At 38.8% G+C, this 23,212-nt stretch overlaps 4 protein-coding genes across 4 annotated transcripts; 3 read left to right on the forward strand and 1 right to left on the reverse strand.

The window, feature by feature from the left end:
* Positions 1 to 981: 981 nt before the first annotated feature.
* Positions 982 to 6,231, reverse strand: LOC144662254 (ubiquitin-fold modifier-conjugating enzyme 1-like). Its single transcript, XM_078523023.1, has 6 exons — positions 6,074 to 6,231; positions 5,883 to 5,950; positions 4,424 to 4,487; positions 3,314 to 3,390; positions 2,114 to 2,204; positions 982 to 1,113 (listed from the first exon to the last, which is right to left on the reverse strand). The coding sequence occupies exons 1-6, from the start codon at positions 6,224 to 6,226 to the stop codon at positions 1,030 to 1,032; spliced, it is 537 nt and encodes a 178-aa protein (XP_078379149.1). The 5' UTR covers positions 6,227 to 6,231; the 3' UTR covers positions 982 to 1,029.
* Positions 6,232 to 6,964: 733 nt separating this feature from the next.
* On the forward strand, positions 6,965 to 11,389 carry LOC144662255 (uncharacterized). Its single transcript, XM_078523024.1, has 3 exons — positions 6,965 to 7,081; positions 9,879 to 9,969; positions 10,812 to 11,389. Exons 2-3 carry the CDS (start codon positions 9,909 to 9,911, stop codon positions 11,165 to 11,167), a joined length of 417 nt encoding a protein of 138 aa, XP_078379150.1. The 5' UTR covers positions 6,965 to 7,081; positions 9,879 to 9,908; the 3' UTR covers positions 11,168 to 11,389.
* Positions 11,390 to 15,954: 4,565 nt separating this feature from the next.
* On the forward strand, positions 15,955 to 19,177 carry LOC144662352 (uncharacterized). The gene is made up of 2 exons (XM_078523143.1): positions 15,955 to 16,113; positions 18,337 to 19,177. The coding sequence occupies exons 1-2, from the start codon at positions 16,053 to 16,055 to the stop codon at positions 18,699 to 18,701; spliced, it is 426 nt and encodes a 141-aa protein (XP_078379269.1). The 5' UTR covers positions 15,955 to 16,052; the 3' UTR covers positions 18,702 to 19,177.
* Positions 19,178 to 20,733: 1,556 nt separating this feature from the next.
* Positions 20,734 to 22,636, forward strand: LOC144662349 (uncharacterized). Its single transcript, XM_078523139.1, has 2 exons — positions 20,734 to 20,871; positions 22,025 to 22,636. The coding sequence occupies exons 1-2, from the start codon at positions 20,811 to 20,813 to the stop codon at positions 22,408 to 22,410; spliced, it is 447 nt and encodes a 148-aa protein (XP_078379265.1). The 5' UTR covers positions 20,734 to 20,810; the 3' UTR covers positions 22,411 to 22,636.
* The last annotated feature ends 576 nt before the right edge of the window (positions 22,637 to 23,212 follow it).

A 23,212-nucleotide genomic window follows, 5' to 3' on the forward strand; every position in this document is an offset into this window, starting at 1 on the left:
CCCGTCCAGAGCACCGTAAAAGAAATTCATTGGCTTAGGTGGGATTCGAAGTTCCTTTCACCGGTCAGGATTCACGGCGTCACATCTTTTGTTTTAAAGCCAAAACTTAAGATGATTTTTCCTTTTCATGGACAACGCGCGCGATTATCCAGTGGGCGAATAGTCCACAATGAGACAACCAATCAGATTCGCGGATTTTAAGAAAACGATAAGTGTCTACTAGTCAATGTGGACCAACGCTTGCCGTGTCACGTTGACGGGATAGTGGCTAAATTGGTCTTAGTGTTGTCCATCTTTGAACTTAAATTAATAGTCGTTTTTGAAACAAACAAGCAACAAAGTCGGTCCTTGGCTATCGCTAAAACTTAGTTTTTATAAGATGTTGGGGTGGGCAATTTTTCTGAGCAGAATTTTGTTTCAGGCTTGTTCAACATACTTTTTTCGCGGCTAAGGCGATTTTTTTTCTCTGTTTTTGCTGTACAGTAATTTTTTGGTAATGGCTAACACCCCTCAAAAATATAATGATCCATCCCTCACATTATTACTTGGCTTCACACTAGAAGCTAAGTTAGTTTCAAGTAAGCACTTGATTCAAGTGCACTTGAAAATTTCAACTCGCATTTTACAAAACTTGGCTTCACACTTGATAACAAAGTATATTACTTGAGGCGAAAGCTGTCAATCATCTTCAAAATCGTGACAACGCTGCACGCCGCTTTCGTTTGGCTTCCATTTCCTATTGGTCAAGTGCGTTCCCAAGTGTGGTGTAGACCATACTTGGCGGCGTACTTCGGCTTCTTTGAACTACGAAAGTTTCCATGGTCACCAAGAAAAGTTCAAGTAAGTACGTTTTACCCCTTTACACTCAAAGTAGGTTCCAAGTGCACTTAGACTATACTTTTAGCTCTAGTGTGAAGCCAAGTATTGTCACTGCAGTCAAGTTATTGATTTTAAACACTTATTAAACTGGACGCAAAACTCTCCAGATTAAAGAATTTATTCTTTTTTTTCCAGACATCCATTTCTAAACTATTTACTTGCAGATTTTTCTTTGTATTCAATTAATCCCTTGTCTATTAGATCAGGGATCTCCACAGCTAACCAGGGACCAAGCTACAAGATAAAAATAATGTTGTTACCACAGTGGTTTTAAAAGTTGGTTTCAACAACAACAACAAGCTTTATTATCAATAAAATAATTTACTGCCTTTAATAGGCCATTTTTGAGTTACTCTTTACCTCTGTTTCAAAACGAGTCTGTGCAAAACCATTCATATGGAAATGAGTTTCACCGACAGGTCCATTTTGATGCCCGGGGGGGGGGGGGCACTTCCTATAAATGGGCTAATGGGGATGTGCCGCTGGATGGGGTCGCATTTTCACGCCTGGACTGACTATAATGGGGTCGCCATTTCAAGCATTTTTATAGGGTGACTAGAATGGGCTCACACTTTTCCGGGATTTTGAGAGTACGAAAATCTGGCACGTTGTGATTTATGAACGGAAATATTCGCCGAAAAAAATGTTACCGTATTTATTGCTGTTGTTCAATATTTTGACAAACAGCTCCCAGAAAGTGACTTAGTTGGGGTCATAAAAATTAAATTTACCCAAAAGTGACTAAGATGGGGTTTATAATTGGCCATAGAATAAGACTATAATGGGGTAGGGGTTCTGAGAGGCCAGCGGCACATACCCAACAAAAATTCACCCAATTTCCCCCCCCCCCCCGGGTTTTCATGTAAATCAAACTTATTTTCATTTGAATGGTTTTGCATGTAGACTCGTCTTGAAACAGAGGCAAAGTGTCCTAAGTGGACACTTTGTCAGCTACCAAGGGTGGCTGCTTATGGGAGGTTTAACTGAGTGTATTATAAATTATGTATAGGATTTTGATCAGTGAAAAAATGTAGTCAAAAAGAAATTCAAAGTTCCTCCAACAGAAGTCAGGCTAATGACGTTCCACACATCGGTCAAAGGCCAGCTCCAGGAGAACTGAAGAATCTTGGTCATATAACTAGGTTCAAACTTGTGATAGACTTATCGCATCCTATTGAAGCTCAGTAAATGAAAACCCAAGCCAACACAGTGGCCTGCCAGAGGAAGTACTCACCCCTAGAGCCATGGCATGTGCTATTCCAAATCTGGGAACATTCCTTCCCCAGAGAGGTTTAAAATGATCTGTCATACAAATCTTTCCACCTCTGAAATGTAAAAAGTTCATAGATTATTACACAACTGAGACAGCTTTGAGGATGAACAACTAAAATTAACCAATCAAATCATAGTTATGCCAGTCAACTATTATCTAAACATTAGACTGGGTTTGGTTTCTTCAGCTCTTCTTCGATGATATAATCATGCCCAGGGGGGGGGGGGGTACTGGGGATTTCAAGAGATAAGGATGGGGGCAAAAAAAGAGACCCAAAAAATCTCTAGGGCTTCCAACAATATCCAAAAAAATCCCTGGACCAAATTATTAACCCCAAAACATCCCATGCTGAATCTCTGACCTCTAAAAAAATCCAGAAAGGGGGAAGGACATAACACAATCAAAAAGCTCAGCCAAGGCACTACCACAAATCTTTAGATTGTTTTAATACCCACAAAAATCCCTAGTACTTAAATCAAGCCACCCAAAAAAACAGTTGCCCAATTTTCTTACCCAAAGAAATCCTGGAATCGAAATTTTCAAACACCAAAAAATCCCTCGATCATCCCTGACACTTGAAATCTCGAGTACCCCCTGGGAAGTCATGTAAAAAAATATTTTCCAAGACAGCTTGGGACTGCACTGGTAGAATGTTGGCCAATAGTCTTTTCTGTTCAGACCTTGGTACACTTAAACATTACTGTGGAGACCTAGAGCCAATTTTCCCCCAGTACAGCCCTTGCACTTGGTTAATAAATTTAGATATTAATATAAGTTCCTTGACACTATCCATGAACAGCAGAATGACCTGATTAGCCACAATACTCAAAGAAAAAAGCTCAAACTTGCCTTGTCCATTACATGCACTTAGATCCATGGGTTCTTTCTTGCTGTTTTCCTACTGTTTGTAAAACTGATTGAATATAACTTTGACTTTTTCACTGCAAAGGGGTTCTGATAGACTTTCCCAACCGCAAAATTTGTTTTTGATACAATTAATCAGTTGATGAACCATGTAACATTTGATACAATTCACTCCAGAGAGTAATCATGCTTGTAATTTTAGATCGGCTGAGCATGCACTTTGAAATTACTCACTTGATTACTCCCTGAACTGTACAACACTCAGTCCAATTAACTAGAATTGCTCATCAGTATTACCTGTACATTTTTGCAGTTTTACCATCAAGTTCTGGAATGGCTATCTCTAGTGCAGTTGTAGGATATGTAATGGGAATCTTAAAAATAAAATAAACTATTTCTTACTATCATCTAGGTACATATTTACAACATTAGACTGCTGACTGTCAGGTTTCTTTTCTTTTGATAGTCGACTATCAATTGATGCAAAATGATAATGAGCAGTTTAATAGGCCATTCTCAAGATATCAAAATTCTTACTTGGTTTTGAGGCTTGGGGAATAAAACAAAAGAAATCACATTAAGGTTGAGGGATAAGGAAATATCTACTTTTGATTTCTTTCGTCAAGTTTCAGATGTTTCTCAATTGGTTTTATAGTGCAATTGCTACAGTTTTAGCAAATGTTGAAAGCTGATCTAAAGTATCCCTTTGATTTAGCACAAACAGAATAAGATCCTTAAGACCCTGGTTTACTGACAGGTGTTGTTTAAGTACCGTAATGATTTGATTAAACGCCCTCCTTCCAATAAGTGCTCCCTTCTGATTAAGCCCCCTCCCCCCTCAAATGTGTTTTTGTCAATAAGCGCCCCTATTCCAATAAGCGCCCTTATTCTAATAAGCGTCCCCATTCTTACAAGAGCCCCTATTCTAATAAGCGCCCCTATTGTGGATAACTTCCCCTATTGAAGTCATCAACGTCAAATAGATAAACTCATGAACATTCGCTGTACCCTACAGGTATATATTTACTGCTAAAATGAACCATTCTTTTACAAATAACTGAACTTTCAACAATTTGTTACTGTTATTGTAAGTTATTTTAATATTTATTTATTAAATATTGCTTTGGGCATTTGGCTGTTTCTCAATAAATTAAATAAGCGCCCTGTCCCGAATAAGCGCCCTGTCTCAAATAAGCGCCCTGTCTCAAATAAGCGCCCTGTCTCGAATAAGGGCCCTGTCTCGAATAAGCGCCCTGTCCCAAATAAGCGCCCTGTCTCGAATAAGCGCCCTCCCTTGAGGTGCCAAAAGTAAATCAGCACCCCAGGCACTAAATGAAATCATTACGGTACTTATTTAGCCATAAGACATTTAATTTTGTAGATTCTACTAAATAAAATGACACTTACATCAAACTCAATGTCGAATTCATACTTCAAAAGGTTGTGGACATACCAACATTTACCAAACCATCTACAAAGAAAAAAAAATGAAGGAGAATGAATGTATATGTGTAAATGCATATTTACCAAACTCTGAACACCAAATATAGGAGTTTTCCTAATTTTATAAAACAGGGGGCATTTTGAATCCTTTTTTTCCTAATATAGTAATAACTATAGTCATAATTGTTTTAATGCCACTTACCTACGTAGTTTTTTAATAGCGCCTAGCATTTATTTGTTTTTCCGTTTATTTCGATGTTATATTGTTTACATTTTGAATGTATTTGAATGTACTTATTTTTGCTTTTTGCTTTCGTGTATATAGTTTTTCTTTTTTTTTATTTATCACTTGAATAGTCATTTTGTCCAAATTTAGCAGTCTTTTATAGAGCGTTACAGAATAAAGCATTTATTTATTATGACCTATTATGGTGTTTTGATTTTGATTATCATATCCCACAGAGTGCGTACAGGACTGTTGTGTTTCTGTTACTAATCAGTTACAGTGAAGAACAACAGAATTTTGACAGATATAATTGAACGTTAAATAACCTTGGAAGTTGAAAGGCATTGTCATTCCTGACATAGCCCCTTTGATTAAACACAGAATTTCATTGAGTGCACACAAAAAATTGAGCCCTCCCTCTAAGAGCCATCTTTCCATCAATAGACGGCACCTGAGTAGCCAATCAGATTACGTGTTTTGCCAATAGTCAGTCGCTGGGTTACGCTAACAACAGTTACTTCCATTGGTAAGTCAATGAAATTATAAGCATCCATAGTAAGTTTTGATCCAAAAGTCAAATTAAGTTGTTGTGTTTGAATTCCGTTTTTCGGTTTTGTTTATGTCATAAATAAGTCGTTTGTAAGTTTCTGGCATCTGCAAGTTGTTGACAAGTTGTTGTTTGTCCAACTTGAATAAATATTACTCGCCTTCCTAGTGGATTCCCCCCCCCCCCCCAGGCATTTGACCGCTACTGAGGCCCAGATAGTAGGGAATTTAATAACAGAGCCCGGATGGTCGCGCATTTGCCCGTTGAAAAATGTGTCAAAAACTATAAAACGCTAGTGAGCTCAAGCACGTGAAGTTAGTATTTAGTTAAGTTAATGTAAAGCAGCTTTAACGTACATTTTCCTATTTAAATTTGCTGATTAATAGAACATTGGTGTCAGTTCAGACCTAATGTTACCAAGAAGACCCAACTCACAATGACATTTTAGCCCCAACTGATGGGACATTTGACTGTGCAACCGGCCCACATAGTGGCGAATTTGATGAGATATTTTGAGAAAAGTCAAATGCCCTGGGGGGCATGATCTCGCTTGGAATTGACTGATTTATAAGTTAGTGTACCAGCTTTCTAGTGTTATAATATTAATAAATCCGGATCGAGATCAAAATAAACAACAAAATATAAGTCACCTCGTTCCTTCCTTATTTGATTCAAGCCTAAACCAGTCGTTGTCAGCTTCTTTGTTGTTACTTACATACTAAAAGGAACAGAAAAAAATATAAGTAAGCTTATAAAGTACACGTAGGCGTAAAGCTTTTCAGTGTTGCATTTAATTAGCCTTGCTACTTCTAATTAACCCCAAAGTTAAAACATAACTCACCTTGATTAAGCTGGTATATTCTTCTTTTAACCTTTGCACCCAAGCATCGCTATCGCGAGGCCCAGCTTTTGTTTTTAAAGTGGGAATAGATGCTACCGTTCTCTTTGTCGCTTCATCCACCATCTTTGATCTGATCTGAATATTGTCCTTCATGTAAGCTGGCACAGAATAAAATAGTACCCAGTTTCCGGCCGGGGAATCCGTTTTCACTGTTTTCACCTCAAGAATAGCCTGAGTATCAGGCTTTTTCCCTTAGGAAGGCCTGATACTCAGGTTACCTCAAGAACTGTAATCTTTTCGTTATGTTTGCCAATACAAACGTACTTTGTGGTTCAAATTTATCCTTGGTTCAAATTTTATTTTCCTTTGTTTTAAATTTATTATCATAGATCACCATACCCAAAAACAAAGGAAAATAAAGTTTGAACCAAGGATAAAATTGAACCACAACACACACACAGGGGGCCCACGCATGCATGAGCTATGCGGATAAATAAAAAATCATTCTTACTTGTTATCGTCGCGTTCTTTGCGTTTTATCGGCCATTTTGAATTTTTAATGCTCGGTGTAGCAGGTTGGAGGTCTTGAATCGAGAAAAGTGTGGGGTCTGGGACGGTCGAAACATTCGTAAATATTAATTCTCGGGACGACATCCGATCAAGCTACGAGTGCCTTCTCCCGCTCTAGTTCTAGTGCATAGATTTCTCCGCCGTTCATTTAGCCAGCGAACACAGACAGATTTTTAGTTGTTGTTTCGCACTGCCAAAAAAAGGAACAACAACAGGAAATCCGTCATAGTTCGAAGGCTATATCGCTATTCACCCGCCCTTACCTAATATGGAGACGTGTTAGCAATCCGATCACGTGACCTTGCATTCCACTCTGATAGTCCACGTTTCGTCAAGTACGATTTTGTCTTTTAAAGAGTTCAGCGCAAGCAGTGAAACTGGCTGTCAGTTATTTCTGTTTTGCCTTGATCACCGTGTTTATCTTCATTCCTAGAGGAGGTAAGCGGGGGTACAAGTGTTAGGAGGTTTATCGTCGTTATATTTTAGGTCCTAATAATTATTAGAATTGATGAGCGTACCGTCTCGAAGGAACCATCCGAGTTCACGCCCTACCTTTCGCGTAAGCTCCCAAGTTCAACCGAGTTGGCCTCGTAGATTGACTGAGTTCGCTCCCTAAAGCTCGGGCCAACGAAATTGAGAGCACAGTATGGGCCCAAGTTTCTCGGCCTCAAAAGACGTAAACTTGTATTTCTTACCTCCAAAGAACCGCAGGAACCTACAATTTCACTCACAGCTAGCTTTAGCATTCAGCTTACACACGTAAAGCTATCGACTGCTCAGCATTTTTCTCGCCCGTGCAATAACGAAAATGGAAGGCGCCTTTTGCAAACCCAGTTTTAGGCTCTTTCCGATCGTGCTAGTAAAACTGGTATTTTCTGCTCCTAGTGGTGTTCGTGATCATTCAAAAACGCTGAAATTATGCTCATTTTTCAAAATTATGCCAAAAAAGTGCGTACCCAATTCCCGGGCAGTAAAGAAAGTGCGTAGTTCTCCATTTTAACGAAGGCTAAATTACTTTTTCATGATATAAATCACTTTTGAACCTGACAATACGAGTGAGTTTTGAAGAAAAAAAAATAGCTTACTTTAATTGCGTTATAGAGGGGAAAGCAATGAAACTGAAAACTACGCAAATAGCTAAAAAATTGACCCAGAACCCTCACTGGAAACAAAGAAACAAACGGATGAAGCAAGCTAAGTTATTTTTTATTCAAAACTCGCTCGTATTTTTTTAGGTTTACAAATTCAATTGTTTTCGCCCAAACAAATTCTTATATCTCGCCTGTTGCGTCGATACGTAACATAGTACGGACGCTCATTCAGCTCGAGCTGCCTGTGGTTGACACGTTAATAATTCCCTTGTTCCCCCAAAAAATTTCCCTCGAGTTTCCTTGTTCCCTAAAAGTAATTTGTCGATTTTGACATCACGGTTCCCTAAAATATCAGAAACACAGCTTTTGTTCCCGTATTCCCAGCTTTGTTTTCCTCTTGTTCCCTTGTTCCTAATTGTTTTATGGCCATGTTTTCTTGTTTCCTGAAACCCCTGGAAAAAAAAATAGCTTTTGTTCGACTGAGGAGATGATATCAAATACTCGAGACAGCGTTTCATCAAACACCTTGCTAGCAAGTCTCATACTCTGCTATGCGTTCTATTTATTTTGCTTCGCTCAGCCGAATAGAAAACATTTCTATTATAAGTAAAGACGCAAACAACAAAGATCGAGTTTATTACATCAGTTAATTTAATACAAAGATAAAAGCGAATACTGAATCAGAACTGAAGCTACAACGAAAATGGTGAAGAAAAATCTGAATAAAAAATGCAACCTGAGCGGAGACAGTGAAAAGGAAATACATTTTCTTCTCAAGCGTCAACTTTTTTATATCGGGACATGCCGGTCCGGAATCCCCGAGAAATCGTTTTGCAGCGAGACGAGCAAAGTGTTGACTGTTTTGCCCTCACAAGTAGGAGTATTGTCGCTCACCAACGGTTGAAAACATTAAACGGGTAAATCAGCAGTGGAATTAAGGCCTTGCAATTCTCGAAAAGGCGATTATAGTATTTAATCCTTTCTAACCTGTGAAAATCCATTTGTTGTTTGTTAGAGGAGACTGCGCAAGAGAGAAAGACTGATCCCTTCGAATTTTTATTGAAAAAATACATAGGCACATGTATCTTAACACATCGTTGCTCTTGTCAACTGATATTGGTATTAGGAATTCACACATTGTTAACATTGAGTCTCCTTGGTCGCCCTCGAAAAAGGAGTACTTATGCTCCAAAGAACGAAGCACGCGAGTGACGTCACGACTCAGCCAAGACTCAGACAAACAAACCGAAATGGCGGACGATTTTTCTAAAACACTTTCTAAAGCAGTGGGTATTCCTTAGACACTTACATAAAACGAAAACTTCACCTAGATTCCTTTTATTTCTTTCAGAACACGCTGATGTTTTTTAACCTCGTGGCGGTTATATTCATTTGCATTCTATTTTTAGAGCTCGCGCGCTTCGCTATTATGCTCGGCAGCATGCTCCGAATTATGCCGAAAAATGCTGTCCTATCAGGTCCTATCAGTAAAATGGCCACTTTTCTTCTTCCCAAATACGCAGGAAATAAAAGAAAACGCACTAAAATCGAGCCTACAGTGTTGTAGTATAAACAACGGCTGCAGCCAATATCGAAATTTTACAGATTTTATCCACAAAGCGGCACTCACGAGAACTGCAACATGTTTACCGCACCGAACTATCATTTTATATTAAATTTTTATTATTTTTATTTGGTATTCATTTTTGTTGCAAAATCTGACTGCCAACTATAATATTATGCCCCAAATTATGCAGGAATAACATGCCAGCCCCTATCAGATCAGACATAAAACCAAATACAAGAATTATGGGACAGCTAAAGGGACTAATTTTATTACCTAATATTTCGGATTGACAAAACACGTTAACCTCCTTCAGGGACCGCAAAAAAGGTAAGTAAAATTGGAAATAGACGGTTACAATATTTGAAATGATGCTTATAAAAAAAGATGAAATATGATTTTTTACGCCAAGATCCGTCTTCACTTCGCTGCTGTTTGTTCAAGTGGTCCTTGCATACGTGCTCCTCGAGAGGTCACTTATATACGTGCCTAATATGGGGAGGTGTTAATGAATCCGGTTCCCTGATATTTCGCATGAACTTTTAAGGACTGTCTTCGTGCACGCTTTTATCTTTTGTAGAGCGTTCAAGCAGCGAAGAGCTCAGTGAAAATGGCTGTCAGTTATTTCCATTTTCTCTTGATCATTGTGGCCCTCTTCATTCCTCGAGGAGGTATGTAGTAGTGTGAATGTTGGGGTGTCGATCGTTTCTTTATGAGAGGTCCTAGATTGAAACGAAGGACACCATCTCAAGGGAATCGTTCGTGTTCACACCTTCCCTTACCCGACATTTGCTCGCTCTCACCTGGTAGCTCGACTGAATTCGCTCCCTTTTAAAAGCCCAGGCCAAACGAGATTGAACATGCCTGAGGAAAGAGTTGAACAGAGTTCACAAATGTTGAAAAAGAGCGTTAACAAGAGTTGACAAGAGATGAACTCTTATCATATTTTAATGCGCGGCGAGAGTCGATGGGTACCTGAGTACCCCAGGGGGGGGTACTCCGGCTTGTAAATGACGGGGATGATCGAATGGAGGCAAAACCTAGGACCCAAAAAATCCCTAAGTCTTCCGACATTACCCAAAAAAATCCCTGGACCAAAAATAACCCTGAAAAAAATCCCTTGTCAAATTACCCCTAAATTGCCAGGAGGGGTAAAAACGCTCGAGTTTGATTATTCATCATACTACAAATACGCCAAGGCACTTTAGTTCGTTCTTAATACCTAAAAAAAAATCCCCTTTTTGAATCAAGTCACCCAAAAAAATACCTGTCAAATTTTCCATCCCCCAAAAAAATCCTTCGATCATCCCCGTCATTTACAAGCCGGAGTACCCCCCCTGGGCACTCGACTCCGATTAGACGACTAACAAGGAGAACCCCATATATTGCGAGCACGCTTTCCAAGCTCAATCTCCGAGCCGAAACAGGCTAATTTATCAACCGAGTGTATTTCATTTGGCCTGTACGCCGTTGTTGATCCAGGGTTTAATATTGATTTTGTCGTTTCCTCTAGATTGCCTGAGCTGCTACACATGTACAAGCAAAGATTCTTGGGATGACTGCAACTCAAAGATGACAAAATTTACATGCCCGTCAGGATCATCACAGTGTCTTACAGGTACGCTGACGTGTACCACAGACGATGTCGACAAAGATACCTACTACAAGAGGTGCAGCGCCCCAAATCAAGACTGCGACACCGCCATAGGAGATATGCCCCCATGCCCGAAGAGGTCAACATCTTCCATCGCCGTGGAAAACTGCTGTTCTGGAGACTATTGCAACTCTGCAACATCACACAGGATCAACAGATCAATGCTAGGAATATGCATGGCGCTGACCCTCTGGGCTCTAGCTGTTATGCATTGAGTCTTTCTGGAAGATGAGATGAGATGCTATGCTGTACGTCAGTGTGTGATCAATGTATAACAAGGAAATTACGATCACTTCAGTGTATTCATTTTTCATGTAGTTATTTTATAAACTTGGAAAAGACTTTTATAACAGATCTTACAGTGGTATTTGAGTTGTTGTAGAGAAAACCTTTTCCTGTAATTAGTTTGATAAGGACAAAGTAAAACGATTGGCGGATTGAATAACTAATTGATTGATTGATTGATTGATTGATTGATTGATTGATTGATTGATTGATTGATTGATTGATTGACAACTAAATATCATGTCACGATGCAACAAACTTGATAGTGTGATCCAGAGACTGGGTCTCAGCCAACCAACCGACCCAAATTAAGAAACGCAATCGACGGTAAACGGAGAAAAAAAGAGAAGGAGAGGGCTTTTAAGGTGGCTCGTAAGAGTTTAGATATTCTTGTCTTTGACATTCTATTGCTGGTACACCTGTAATGTTGAGGTTTAACTTTCAGAACATCCTAGTGAACAAATTGGAGTCACTGTGACTTCAAAATTCGTTGTCATGGCAACTACAAAAGTGGTCAAAGATACCTTTTTACTTTTAACCGTTTGAGGCTAATTACTCTAAAACTAAACGGTAAAAATGTTTGTTTTTCATATATTGTGTTCTGTCAGAATGTTCAGAGCTACCTTAATTTTATGCAAAAATAACGTAGCTCCGAATCCTTTTGACAGATTTCTTTAAAATTTTGCAAAAAAGTTTATTTTGTCGGTTGGATAAAAACATGTAAAATAGAAGAACTTTCACCGAGTAGTTTTTGAGTTATTAGCCTCGAAAGGTCCAAAATAGTGTATCTTTAATCTCATATGACGTTGCCATGACAACTGATTTTGACGTCACTATGACCTCAAGTTGCTCATTTGTACATCTTGTTTACGTTTGTGCTAAATGCCTGCACAATACGCTGTTTTTACCGTTCCCACGGGGACGGCGGAGTGTATTTTGAAGTGGGGGGAGGGGGGCTGAAAGCGAGCGCCGGAGGCGCGAGTTTGTTGGGGGGCCTGGGGGAAGAGAAAATTTTGAAATCTAGAGGCTTGGAAATCGTGTTTGCAGCATTCTCCGCAAGATACTTCTTGAAATAATTAGCCCGGATAAAGCGTGAAATAAAAAGTACTTTTAGTGCCTACAGCTATGTTTTGGAGGTTATTTCTCGGCCTTACGGTCTTCTACGCTAACCTGAGGGTTTTTGACACACGCTTCCCGTCTGTGGGAAGCAAGCACACGCTGAGAAAATTTTAAAACTACGTAAAAGTGAAACGTTTCCGACGAGGTTTGTATAAAGTTGTAGCTTATCTTCGTTAATTCTTGTGACTTAATCAAGCAATAACAATTTAAACACTATTTTCATCCGGCAAATACTTTATGCATTTTCTCGAATAACTACTGTACAAGAATCGAAATAACATTAACAGAAGTAGTTTGCTATTAAGTCAACAATGCTTTGAGAAATGATCCCCTGCTAAAACATGCATCTGGAATGGCAATAACGTTCAATAACGGTAACTACAAATTTGATACCTAAAAAACTAAAAATAATAATTAGCTATAATTCGTTTTCTAGTTCTCCTTTTTTTTTAATTTCTTTATCCGTACCATATATTAAAACAAAATAAAATCCTCCTCAAAACTGGGGGGGGGGAGGCTAGAGCCCCCCAACCCCCCCCCCGGCTCCTTCGTCCCTGTCCCATAATACATCTTGTTTAACCCTTTTTTTTTTGCATAAGCATTGTTTTCAAATTCTCTTGGGACTTACAATGACGAACAATCGCAGAGATTCCAATCCACTGAGATGAAAAAAACGGGAAATTTTGGTCGCGAGCCTCTAGGGGGGTCCAGCGGCATGCACCATGGGAAAATATTAAAAATATATAGGCCTCTTAGATGCCATTTCCTGCGTTTTGAGATCACAGTCAATGGAAATTTACCAACTAAAAACCATACAAAATGAAGCAAGACCCCGAAGTCGAGGCAATCCACCGCATTACAGCGCCCAAAAATCGCGGTCTGATGCTAGTAAGCCCAAGATGATTGGCCAAGATACAATAGAAAAACGATGAAGAATCGTGCAAAAATGGCTAGTGTAGCAGAGAAAACATTATCTTACTTTGCTAAAGGCAAGCTACAAAAAACGGAGAATATTGAGGGAAAATGGGAGGCCGGAAAGGATCACCGAAAACGGGATGTTTCCGGCCAAAACGGGAGGGTTGGAAACTTTCACTAAGGTGCAGGATTGCGGTTTATCAAAATATCATGATATAATATCATTAGTTTGATGGTTGATATTTTGATATCTCAGTGATATTTTGGTGATAACTGCATGATAATATCAAAAAATATTTTTCCGTTTTAAATATCAAAAATATCATTATCATATCGTATTTACATGATAGTTGCTAGTATAATTTTTGTTATCAAATTTTCGAATTATCATTATCAAGGTATCACTATCAAGTTAGAATCATATCATGTATCACTATCATTTTCAAATCTCACTCAAGTAATAACAGACACAATGATATTATGATATATCATGATAATATCAAAATTGTCCACAAATCTACATAATTGCATTGCTATTTACTCCTTTAAGATACGGCAAGATTAACTTTCGTAACACCAGATTTTGGCTTTTTTAACTCCCTCTTTGGCCTTTTAATGGCTGTTATTCACAAACCAAAAAATATTTCGTTTGTACTGTGTCATTTTTCTTGTAACTTTCAAATACTTATTTAGTAAGATGCGGGTAATATTTACGTATCGGGATTGTCCTGGGTTAATGTAAGTTATCGTTTAAAATTAGGGTTACAGTTTAGAGGCAATGTTATTATTTAAAGTTAGCGTTTGAATAAGGGTTAGGGTTCGGTTAGGTTAGTTTAGGTTAGGTTAGTTTAGGTTAGGTTAGGTTAGGTTAGGTTAGGTTAGGTTAGGTTAGGTTAGGTAAGGTTAGATTAGGTGTGGGTTAGGGTTAGGGTAAATGCAGTTTTGTGATAATATAATGATTTATCACTCTATCACTGGGAGGAGAAGAAATACTACTTAATTAAATATTCTCATAATATCATGATTTATCACTGTATCACTGGGAGAAGAACGAATTCCAACTTCATTAAATATTCTGATAATATCATGATTTATCACCCTATCACCGAGAGGAGAAGAAAAACCACTTAATTATATGATTCTGATAATATCATGATTTTGTCACTCTATCACTGGGGGAAGAAGAAATACTACTTAATTAAATATTCTGATAATATCATGATTTATCACTGTATCACTGGGGGAAGAAGAAATACTACTTAATTAAATATTCTGATAATATCATGGTTTATCACTGTATCACTGGGGGAAGAAGAAATACTACTTAATTAAATATTCTGATAATATCATGGTTTATCACTGTATCACTGGGAGGAGAAGAAATACTACTTAATTAAATATTCTGATAATATCATGATTTATCACCCTATCACTGGGGGAAGAAGAAATACTACTTAATTAAATATTCTGATAATATCATGATTTATCACTGTATCACTGGGGGAAGAAGAAATACTACTTAATTAAATATTCTGATAATATCATGATTTATCACCCTATCACTGGGGGAAGAAGAAATACTACTTAATTAAATATTCTGATAATATCATGATTTATCACTGTATCACTGGGGGAAGAAGAAATACTATTTAATTAAATATTCTGATAATATCATGGTTTATCACTGTATCACTGGGGGAAGAAGAAATACTACTTAATTAAATATTCTGATAATATCATGATTTATCACTGTATCACTGGGAGGAGAAGAAATACTACTTAATTAAATATTCTCATAATATCATGATTTATCACTCTATCACTGGGAGGAGAAGAAATACTACTTAATTAAATATTCTGATAATATCATGATTTATCACTGTATCACTGGGGGAAGAAGAAATACTACTTAATTAAATATTCTGATAATATCATGATTTATCACTGTATCACTGGGGGAAGAAGAAATACTACTTAATTAAATATTCTGATAATATCATGGTTTATCACTGTATCACTGGGGGAAGAAGAAATACTACTTAATTAAATATTCTGATAATATCATGATTTATCACTGTATCACTGGGGGAAGAAGAAATACTACTTAATTAAATATTCTGATAATATCATGATTTATCACTGTATCACTGGGAGGAGAAGAAATACTACTTAATTAAATATTCTGATAATATCATGATTTATCACTGTATCACTGGGGGAAGAAGAAATACTACTTAATTAAATATTCTGATAATATCATGATTTATCACCCTATCACTGGGGGAAGAAGAAATACTACTTATTTAAATATTCTGATAATATCATGATAACATATCTTTATAATCAGAGAAAAACCCATTGCGGAATATCAAAAAATCAACCCCTTATATCACCAAAGATATATCATGATAATAGCACTATCCCTTAGAAGAGACATATAGAAAAAAACGTGATATATCATAATTGATTATTAGTCCTGATATAATGATAATACGCAATACTGCACCTCTCTCGAAACTTTGCAATCGTCCCAAGAGAAATTGAAAGCGCAAGCAATGCTTATGTAAATATTTTGGCGGATAAACAAGGTGTATTATGGGTTCTAATGAGAGAACATTATTTTTATACTTAATTGTATTATGGGTTGGTATCGATTTTCACCCACCCATACCTTATATGGGCACGTGTTAATTAATCCGATCGCGTGATAAATATATTACCGGGATTTTGTCTTCGTGCACGCTTTTAGCTTTTGTGAAGAGTTCAAAGCAAGCAGTGAAAATGAATGTCAGTTATTTCCATTTTCTCTTGATCATTGTGGTTCTCTTCATTCCTCGAGGAGGTATGTAGGAGTGTGTTTATTGGGAGCTCGATAATGTTGCTTTATGAGAGGTCCTAGATCAAAGGACGTACCGCGCAAGGGAATTGTTCGCGTTCACACCTCCATTTCCCCAGTTTAACCGATTTCGCCTGGAAGCTCTACCGAGTTCGCTTTCTAAAGCCCGGGCGTAATGAGATTGATAGTACCTAAGAGATGACAAGGGTTGAATTCTCATCGACTATCATTCGGTCGGCCAAACGAAGACTAAACGATAGTGACGTCGATGGAGCCATGCGCGGAGCTGAGCGAGAACTCTCGTCTGGTCCATCGCCTGACAAACGGGTTAAAACTGAGAGTTAGGGCCTGTTTACATGGAGGGAGGGTGCCCCGGCTAACCGAGTTACCCGGCTAGAAGGGATGAAACATAGCCCGCTTTTACATGCAGAATTCACAGTCCTTCTACCCGAGATGAGACAGCGTCACTGAAGCTTGCAACGGCGTTGGAAAACCGTGTAGCTCAAATGATTAAAATATGTTACTTTTTACAGAATAATCAAGGTTTGCCGTTCTCAAAGCTATTTTATTTTAATGTCCAAGCTCTTAGAAATTTACCACGTACATTTTTGTAGGGAATTCAACGGTCTTTGGCCGCCAAATTGAAATTGAATTTGTTGATGCGTGAATTAGCATAAACATTCGTACGAAAGTTTCAATCAATAAGCTGTTGCTCAAAGGAATAATTTCCAGTCGACAGAAAAACTAATTTTGGTTTAATTGCACTCTTTGAGTTCAGAATTTATACTTTTTTCAACTTTCCCTCGATTTACAATACAATTCGTTACTAAACATGAAGACAAATGCATATTTCCTTATAATTCTGCTGCGTTTATTATAGTTAATACAACAACTTTATACAACTTTATACAAAAGGGATGCTACGCAAACTTGTTCTTTGCTCTATCGGCACTGTTTTAAAAAACGTTTTTAACATAGTCGGATTGTCTTAAAAATAGCTGTAAAAAGTTAACAAAAAAGACAATGTAAAGCGGCCTTCACACGCCGAACAAACGTAAGTTGGCAAACTCATGTTGGCAAACCCAAGTTGGTGTTTGAACGACACAACAACAGTTGGCAAACAAGTTGGCAAACTGTTGGTGAAAATAGAGACAAGTTCTATTTTGTCACCAACAGTTGGCCAACTTGTTTGCCGTTGTTGTGTCGTTCACACACGCCAACTTGAGTTTGCCAACACGAGTTGGTCAATAGTTTGTCGTGTGAAGGCCGCTTAAGAGTCTGAGAGTCATTTATTGTCTAGTCACCCAATACCAAAACACTTCTAATGCAGTGACTAAGTCAAAATTGCTTTCTGCTTTATCGGCAATGCGAAAAAATGTTTTATATTCGGAAACTTCTAAGAAAGAATTCGTTGTCAATGTGTAAAGTAAAATCAAAAAGAAAACGATGTAATTAGAGTCCAATAGCAGAAGTACATAATCTGTACTTCTGCCAATAGCTCCAATAGTAATGTTATTGTCCAGTATCTATTTTAGGCTTTGCAAATTCAATCAACCCAACAATTATTCAAATAGTTGAACTTGTTTTCATTTCAGACAGACCTATATAACAAACTAACAAAACGCAATTGTAAATTTGATTTTGCGCTTTCGGCTTGGGTCAACAAAAATCACACTTGATTCTCGTTTGGAAAACGTTGCTACGGGATCCCACCCCACGTTTTTGGTGCCGAAAAAATCGCGAGTGTAGCGTGAAATTGGTTTATCAAGATATTTCGTCTCGTGAGTGACTTCAAACATCTTGAAAACTTCCTTGGAAGTCTGCGGGAAACTTCGTTTATCTTCAGAAAAGTTCGAAAAATGATCGGAACCGTTCGTATGGCCTTCGAACAGCAATCGGAGAATCTTCGGAAATCTTCGATCTCGAAACTGTTCAAAAAACAAAAAAATTGCTGCAGGCGAAAACCTGCCGAATATTTTTGGGTCAGTCTCAGCTCCCCCTCCCCCCGCCACGTTCCAAAACGCTCCGCCGCCTCTGAAGTATGATTACTTTTTGTTGGGAAGTCCAATTTCGCGAAGGGGGGGGGGGGGGAGGGGTCGAAATCTGATAGCAAATATACATATAAAACGCATAGCGGATTTGGACCGGGGGTTCAAATCCGCTAGGAACCCGGGTTTGTAACACTTTGTACGTTGATCCAGGGTTTAATATTGATTTCGTCGCCTCTAGATTGCCTGAGCTGCTACACATGTACAAGCCAAGTTTCCTGGGATGACTGCAACTCAAAAAAGACAACAATGACATGCTCAGTGGGATCATCACAGTGTCTTGTAGGAACGCTGTCGTGCACCGCAGGTGATGTCGAGAAAACTGTCTACTACAAGAGGTGTAGCGCCCCAGAAAAAGACTGTGAAACCGCGTCAGGGGATTCGCCCTCATGCCCGAAGACGCCGTCTATGTCGTGGAGTTTCTCCGACGTAGAAACCTGCTGTTATGGAGATAATTGCAACTCTGGATCATCACACAGTATCAACAGAGGGTTGCTAGGAATATGTATGGCGCTGACCCTCTGGGCTCTAGCTCTTATGCGTTGAGTCTTGCTGGAGGATGAGATGAGATGCTGTACGTCAGTGTGTTATTAATGTATAACAAGGGAACTATATAATCACTTTTATATCTATTTTGTTGTAGTTATAATATAAACTAGCAAAATACTTTAATAACAGCGGTATATGAGTTGTTGTACTTTTTAAACGAGCAATTAAGACGTACTTGTTTAGAAAAGCATTTGCTTGTTACAGCGAGAGCCTCTCAGCATGACTTCTCACGAATATTAATTTAAGATTTAGTTTTAATTTTAAACTTAAGTTTTTACTTTTTATTCTAGGAATGTTATATATTCTATTGTAAAAGTGTTTAGGTTTTTAATTAAGTTGATGTATAAAAGCGCATTTGATCATATCCATATGTTAATTTGCGCCGAATAAGCATTATATTATATATTGTAGAGGAACACTTTTCCTGTTATAAGTTTGTTTAGGACAAATAAAATGGATTGATTAATTGTTGATTAATTGAGTGATGACTGACTGACTGATTTTAGGGGGGTGGAAAGGGGGTCTGAACCTCCCGCTTCCCGTCCCGTGGAGGGTGGGGAGGCTATGGGCAAGTCTCACCAAGACAAGTGGATGGTCCTAGATCTAATTGTGGGGGCGTACTCTCTAGGTATTCGTTCGTGTTTCCGCGTTCGCTCCCTGAGATAGCTTGACGAGTTGATTCAGGTTTTAATATCGTTTTCGTCTGTTCCTCTATAACCCCTGAGCTGTTACAAATGTACAAGCAAAGCTTTCTAGGATGACTACAACTCAAAGATGACAAAAACTGCATGCCCATCGAGATCATCAACATGTCTAATCGTGGTACAATGAATTGCACTAGCCTGTGTTTTTTGAGCGGAGCGGGACGGCTGTACACAGGCTAGAATTGCACTTCAGGCGATCTTATGGTAACTATCTACTACAAGAGGTGTAGCTCCTCGAATGCATATGAAGGCTGTGGAGTAGAAGGTGTGCCATACTGCCCTTGGCCACCGTGGTGGACTTTCACCTTCGAAGGAAACTGCTGTTCTGGCGACAACAGCCGTAGCCAGACTTTTGACATAGACGAGGCAACAGTTGTGAGTGTCGAAGGCACGAGCCGTTAGCGGGGTCTGGAAAGGAAATTTTGAAATCTAGAAGCTCTGAGACACTACTTTTAGCATTTTTCATGAGGTTTTTCTTCAGAAAAATCACTCACGTTCAACTGGGGATTATTTTTCTAACGGATCACCGTATTTTTTTAGTTGCCTCGTCTTGCCTCTTGCTAGTTACGGCCCTGAAAACTGCAACGGTATTATAAACTTAGGAACAAACAACACACAGTCCATCCAGCCAGGTACAGCTAGGTACATCAGCAGGGCGGTAGCATCAACAAAGCGATGCCGCGTCATGCAAAAATCACATACAACTTTAATCCAATAAAGTATCGCCCGATGCTACCATTGTCCCAGGGATTTTAGTAGAGATGATTCGCCCTCACTGCCCTAGGACGTCTCTCTCGTGGTTTTACTCCGACGTTCAAAACTCTCATCACGCGCCATGACATTAATAAATTGATTGACTAATTGATTTCATGGGTAAAGTTGCCTACTACTAATTTCAGCACAGTTTAGACCAAAAATCTCCTAAATCCCCGTGACATAGCTGACCTCATAGCTCCTTTAATTATGCTTGCATAAAAGGTCAACCCGATACTTTTAATTGGTATCGCTATTCACACTGCATATATTAAAGCAACGCATATAAGATTAGTGCACATGAATAAATTGTCACTTGTACTTTGGCTCAACTGCCGTACGGTGCGGGGATCGTACAGGTACGGGACGATTGGTGCTTGCGGGGAGGCCCCGGGGATTCAATGCTAGTTTTTGTCTTCCCCACCCTCCCACCCTCCAGTCTCACACTGTGACCGTTGTCGGATCGCCAAATTTATCCCCAATCTTATTGCGGTGTGACAATGGATGCAGTGTGGAATAGTTTACTTTTCCACACACCCATACCTTATATGGAGACGTGTCCCATCGCGTGATAGAAATATTTCGCGTGACCCCGCTCGGATTGTCTTCGTGCACGCCTATTGTGAAGTGCTTAGAACAAGCAGTGAAAATGACTGTCAGTTATTTCCATTTTCTCTTGATAATTGTGGTTCTCTTCATTCCTCGAGGAGGTATGTATTAGTGAAAGTATTGGGAGCTCGATTATTGCTTTATGAGACGTCCTAGATTAATGGACGTACCGCGCGAGGCAATCGTTCGTGCTCACACCCCCATTTCCCCAGTTTAACCAATTTCACAGGGTAGCTCGACTGAGTTCGCTTCTTGATCTTAAAGCCTTTCATCGGCTATAATTCGAGGTTAACCTATGATCTGGCGTTCTTTTTTTCGTGACAAGTAAGGAGGGAGGGAGGACATGATCTCAGGTTAATTCGAGGTCGGCCAAACGAAGACTAAACGAGAATGCCGATGGTGCGATGCGCGGAGCGAGAACTTTCGTCAAGTCCACCGCCTCACAAACGTTAAAACTGAGAGTTAATGGGAGTGAGCTAGAAATTTACTTTTCCCCACTGTTCTCTTTCTGGTTAATGAAACACTGTCAAGGAGATTTTTCTTCTTTTCGCTAAAAGTACTAAAGCGAAGTTGTCTTGTTCGTAAACGAAATGCACTTAGTACATCAGATTAAAGATTAAAGTAAATTGCTGTTGAAGGAAGAGGGGAGCCATTATTAGTTTTTACTGAGCTGTTTTTCCAGGCGACAAGGGCAGAACTTAAAAAAAATCAGCCTTACTATTTCAAGTTGAGATCTAAAGTTCCCGATGGCATCACAATAATATTACTTGTTTATAGCTTCAGTACACTGGCATAGTAAATTTAAACAGAACCGGAACACTATTCGTAGATTTCTATATGTCTTTAGGCTCTTGAATTTTTGAAGTAAAGTTCGTGGCAGTGTCCCTTTAAGACACATAATAAGACAACATACTGGGCAAATTCTATTGAGCTTGGAGAGCGAAGTTTCGATTCGACGAGTTCGTCTATAAGCTTGCTGTCACTGTGGGACTTCCTCCTCTGGTCACGCGATCTCAAGGGACTTCTCTCGACTTCTCTCGGGAGCGTGTGACCAGAGGAAAATGTCTGAAATTCAGGCCACAAATTTTCTTCCTATCGGAATAATTTCCCAAGCTCAATCCCTCACTAGAAACAGGTTAATATGACCTAATTAAAATAACTTTATGAACCAAATAGACTGAATTTTGCCCGGCCACGTACTACTTAGTTTGTTGATCCAGGTTTAAATCATGATATCAATTTCTTCACCTCTAGATTGCCTGAGCTGTTCCAATTGTACAAGCGAAATTTCCTTGGATGACTGCAACTCAAATGCGACAAAAATTACATGTCAATCAGGATCATCACAGTGTCTTACAGGTACGCTGACGTGCACCTTACGTGATGACAAGAAAACTTTCTACTACAAGAGGTGTAGCGCCCCAAATACTGACGACTGTGAAACCACCAGAGAAGATTCGCTCTCATGCCCGAAGACGTCTCCATTCGCTCAGTCGTGGAGTTCCTTCGACGAAGAAGACTGTTGTTATGGAGACTATTGCAACTCTCCAAGATCACATAGTACTGCACTGAGCAGCAACAGAGCGATGCTAGGAATATCCATGGCGCTGACCCTCTGGGCTCTAGCTGTTATGCATTGAGCCTTGCTGGAAGATGAGATGAGAAGATGAAAAGATGACTTTAGTTCGGTTAGTGTAAGGACAGCGTTTAGCAAGGAAATTATATGATCACTGTTATATCTATTTTGTTGTAGACATGTTATAAACTAGCAAAAGACGTTTATTACAGCGGTATTTGAGTTGTTGTAGAAGAACACTTTTTCTGTAATAAGTTTAATAAGGGCGAATAAAGTGATTGATTAATTGATTGATTAATAGAGTGACTATCTAACTGACTGTAGGGGGTGGGGGGGGGGGAAGGGGTCTCTGAATCTCCCGCTTCCTTCTTAAACGTTGTTTCCCTCCTCTCTGTCCCATTTCTGTTGCAAAATATAACGAATTGTTTCAAAACCTTTTCAGTTCTCTTGGTTCCTGCCACCTTGAAAATCTCGCTTCTCACCCTCTATTCTCCCGCCTCCTGCCCCTTGGGACAGGGGGTTAATTATTTTTTGGGGTACACACCCTTATAAAAGTGATCGATGGGGTAGATGCTCTTCTGAAATTTTGTATTTTTGGATTATGGCCCAAGATCTTTTCTTGCTATGCAATAATAATAATAATAATAATAATAATAATAATAATAATAATAGTAATAATAATAATTATTATTTTCTTTATTAAGCACCTATCCCTACGAATAATGATTTATTTTGACAGCAAACGACACGATAAAGTATCAATTACAAATAAAATTTCAGAAACTTTATGTGAGTATTAAGGTAAATTATTAATCTATCACAACACAATATAGTATCGTTGCACTAATCTGACAGATATTTGGTAT

Source organism: Oculina patagonica, chromosome 8 (assembly GCF_052425735.1).
Source record: "Oculina patagonica isolate OP01 chromosome 8, crgOcupat, whole genome shotgun sequence".
Taxonomy (NCBI): Eukaryota; Metazoa; Cnidaria; class Anthozoa; order Scleractinia; family Oculinidae; genus Oculina; species Oculina patagonica.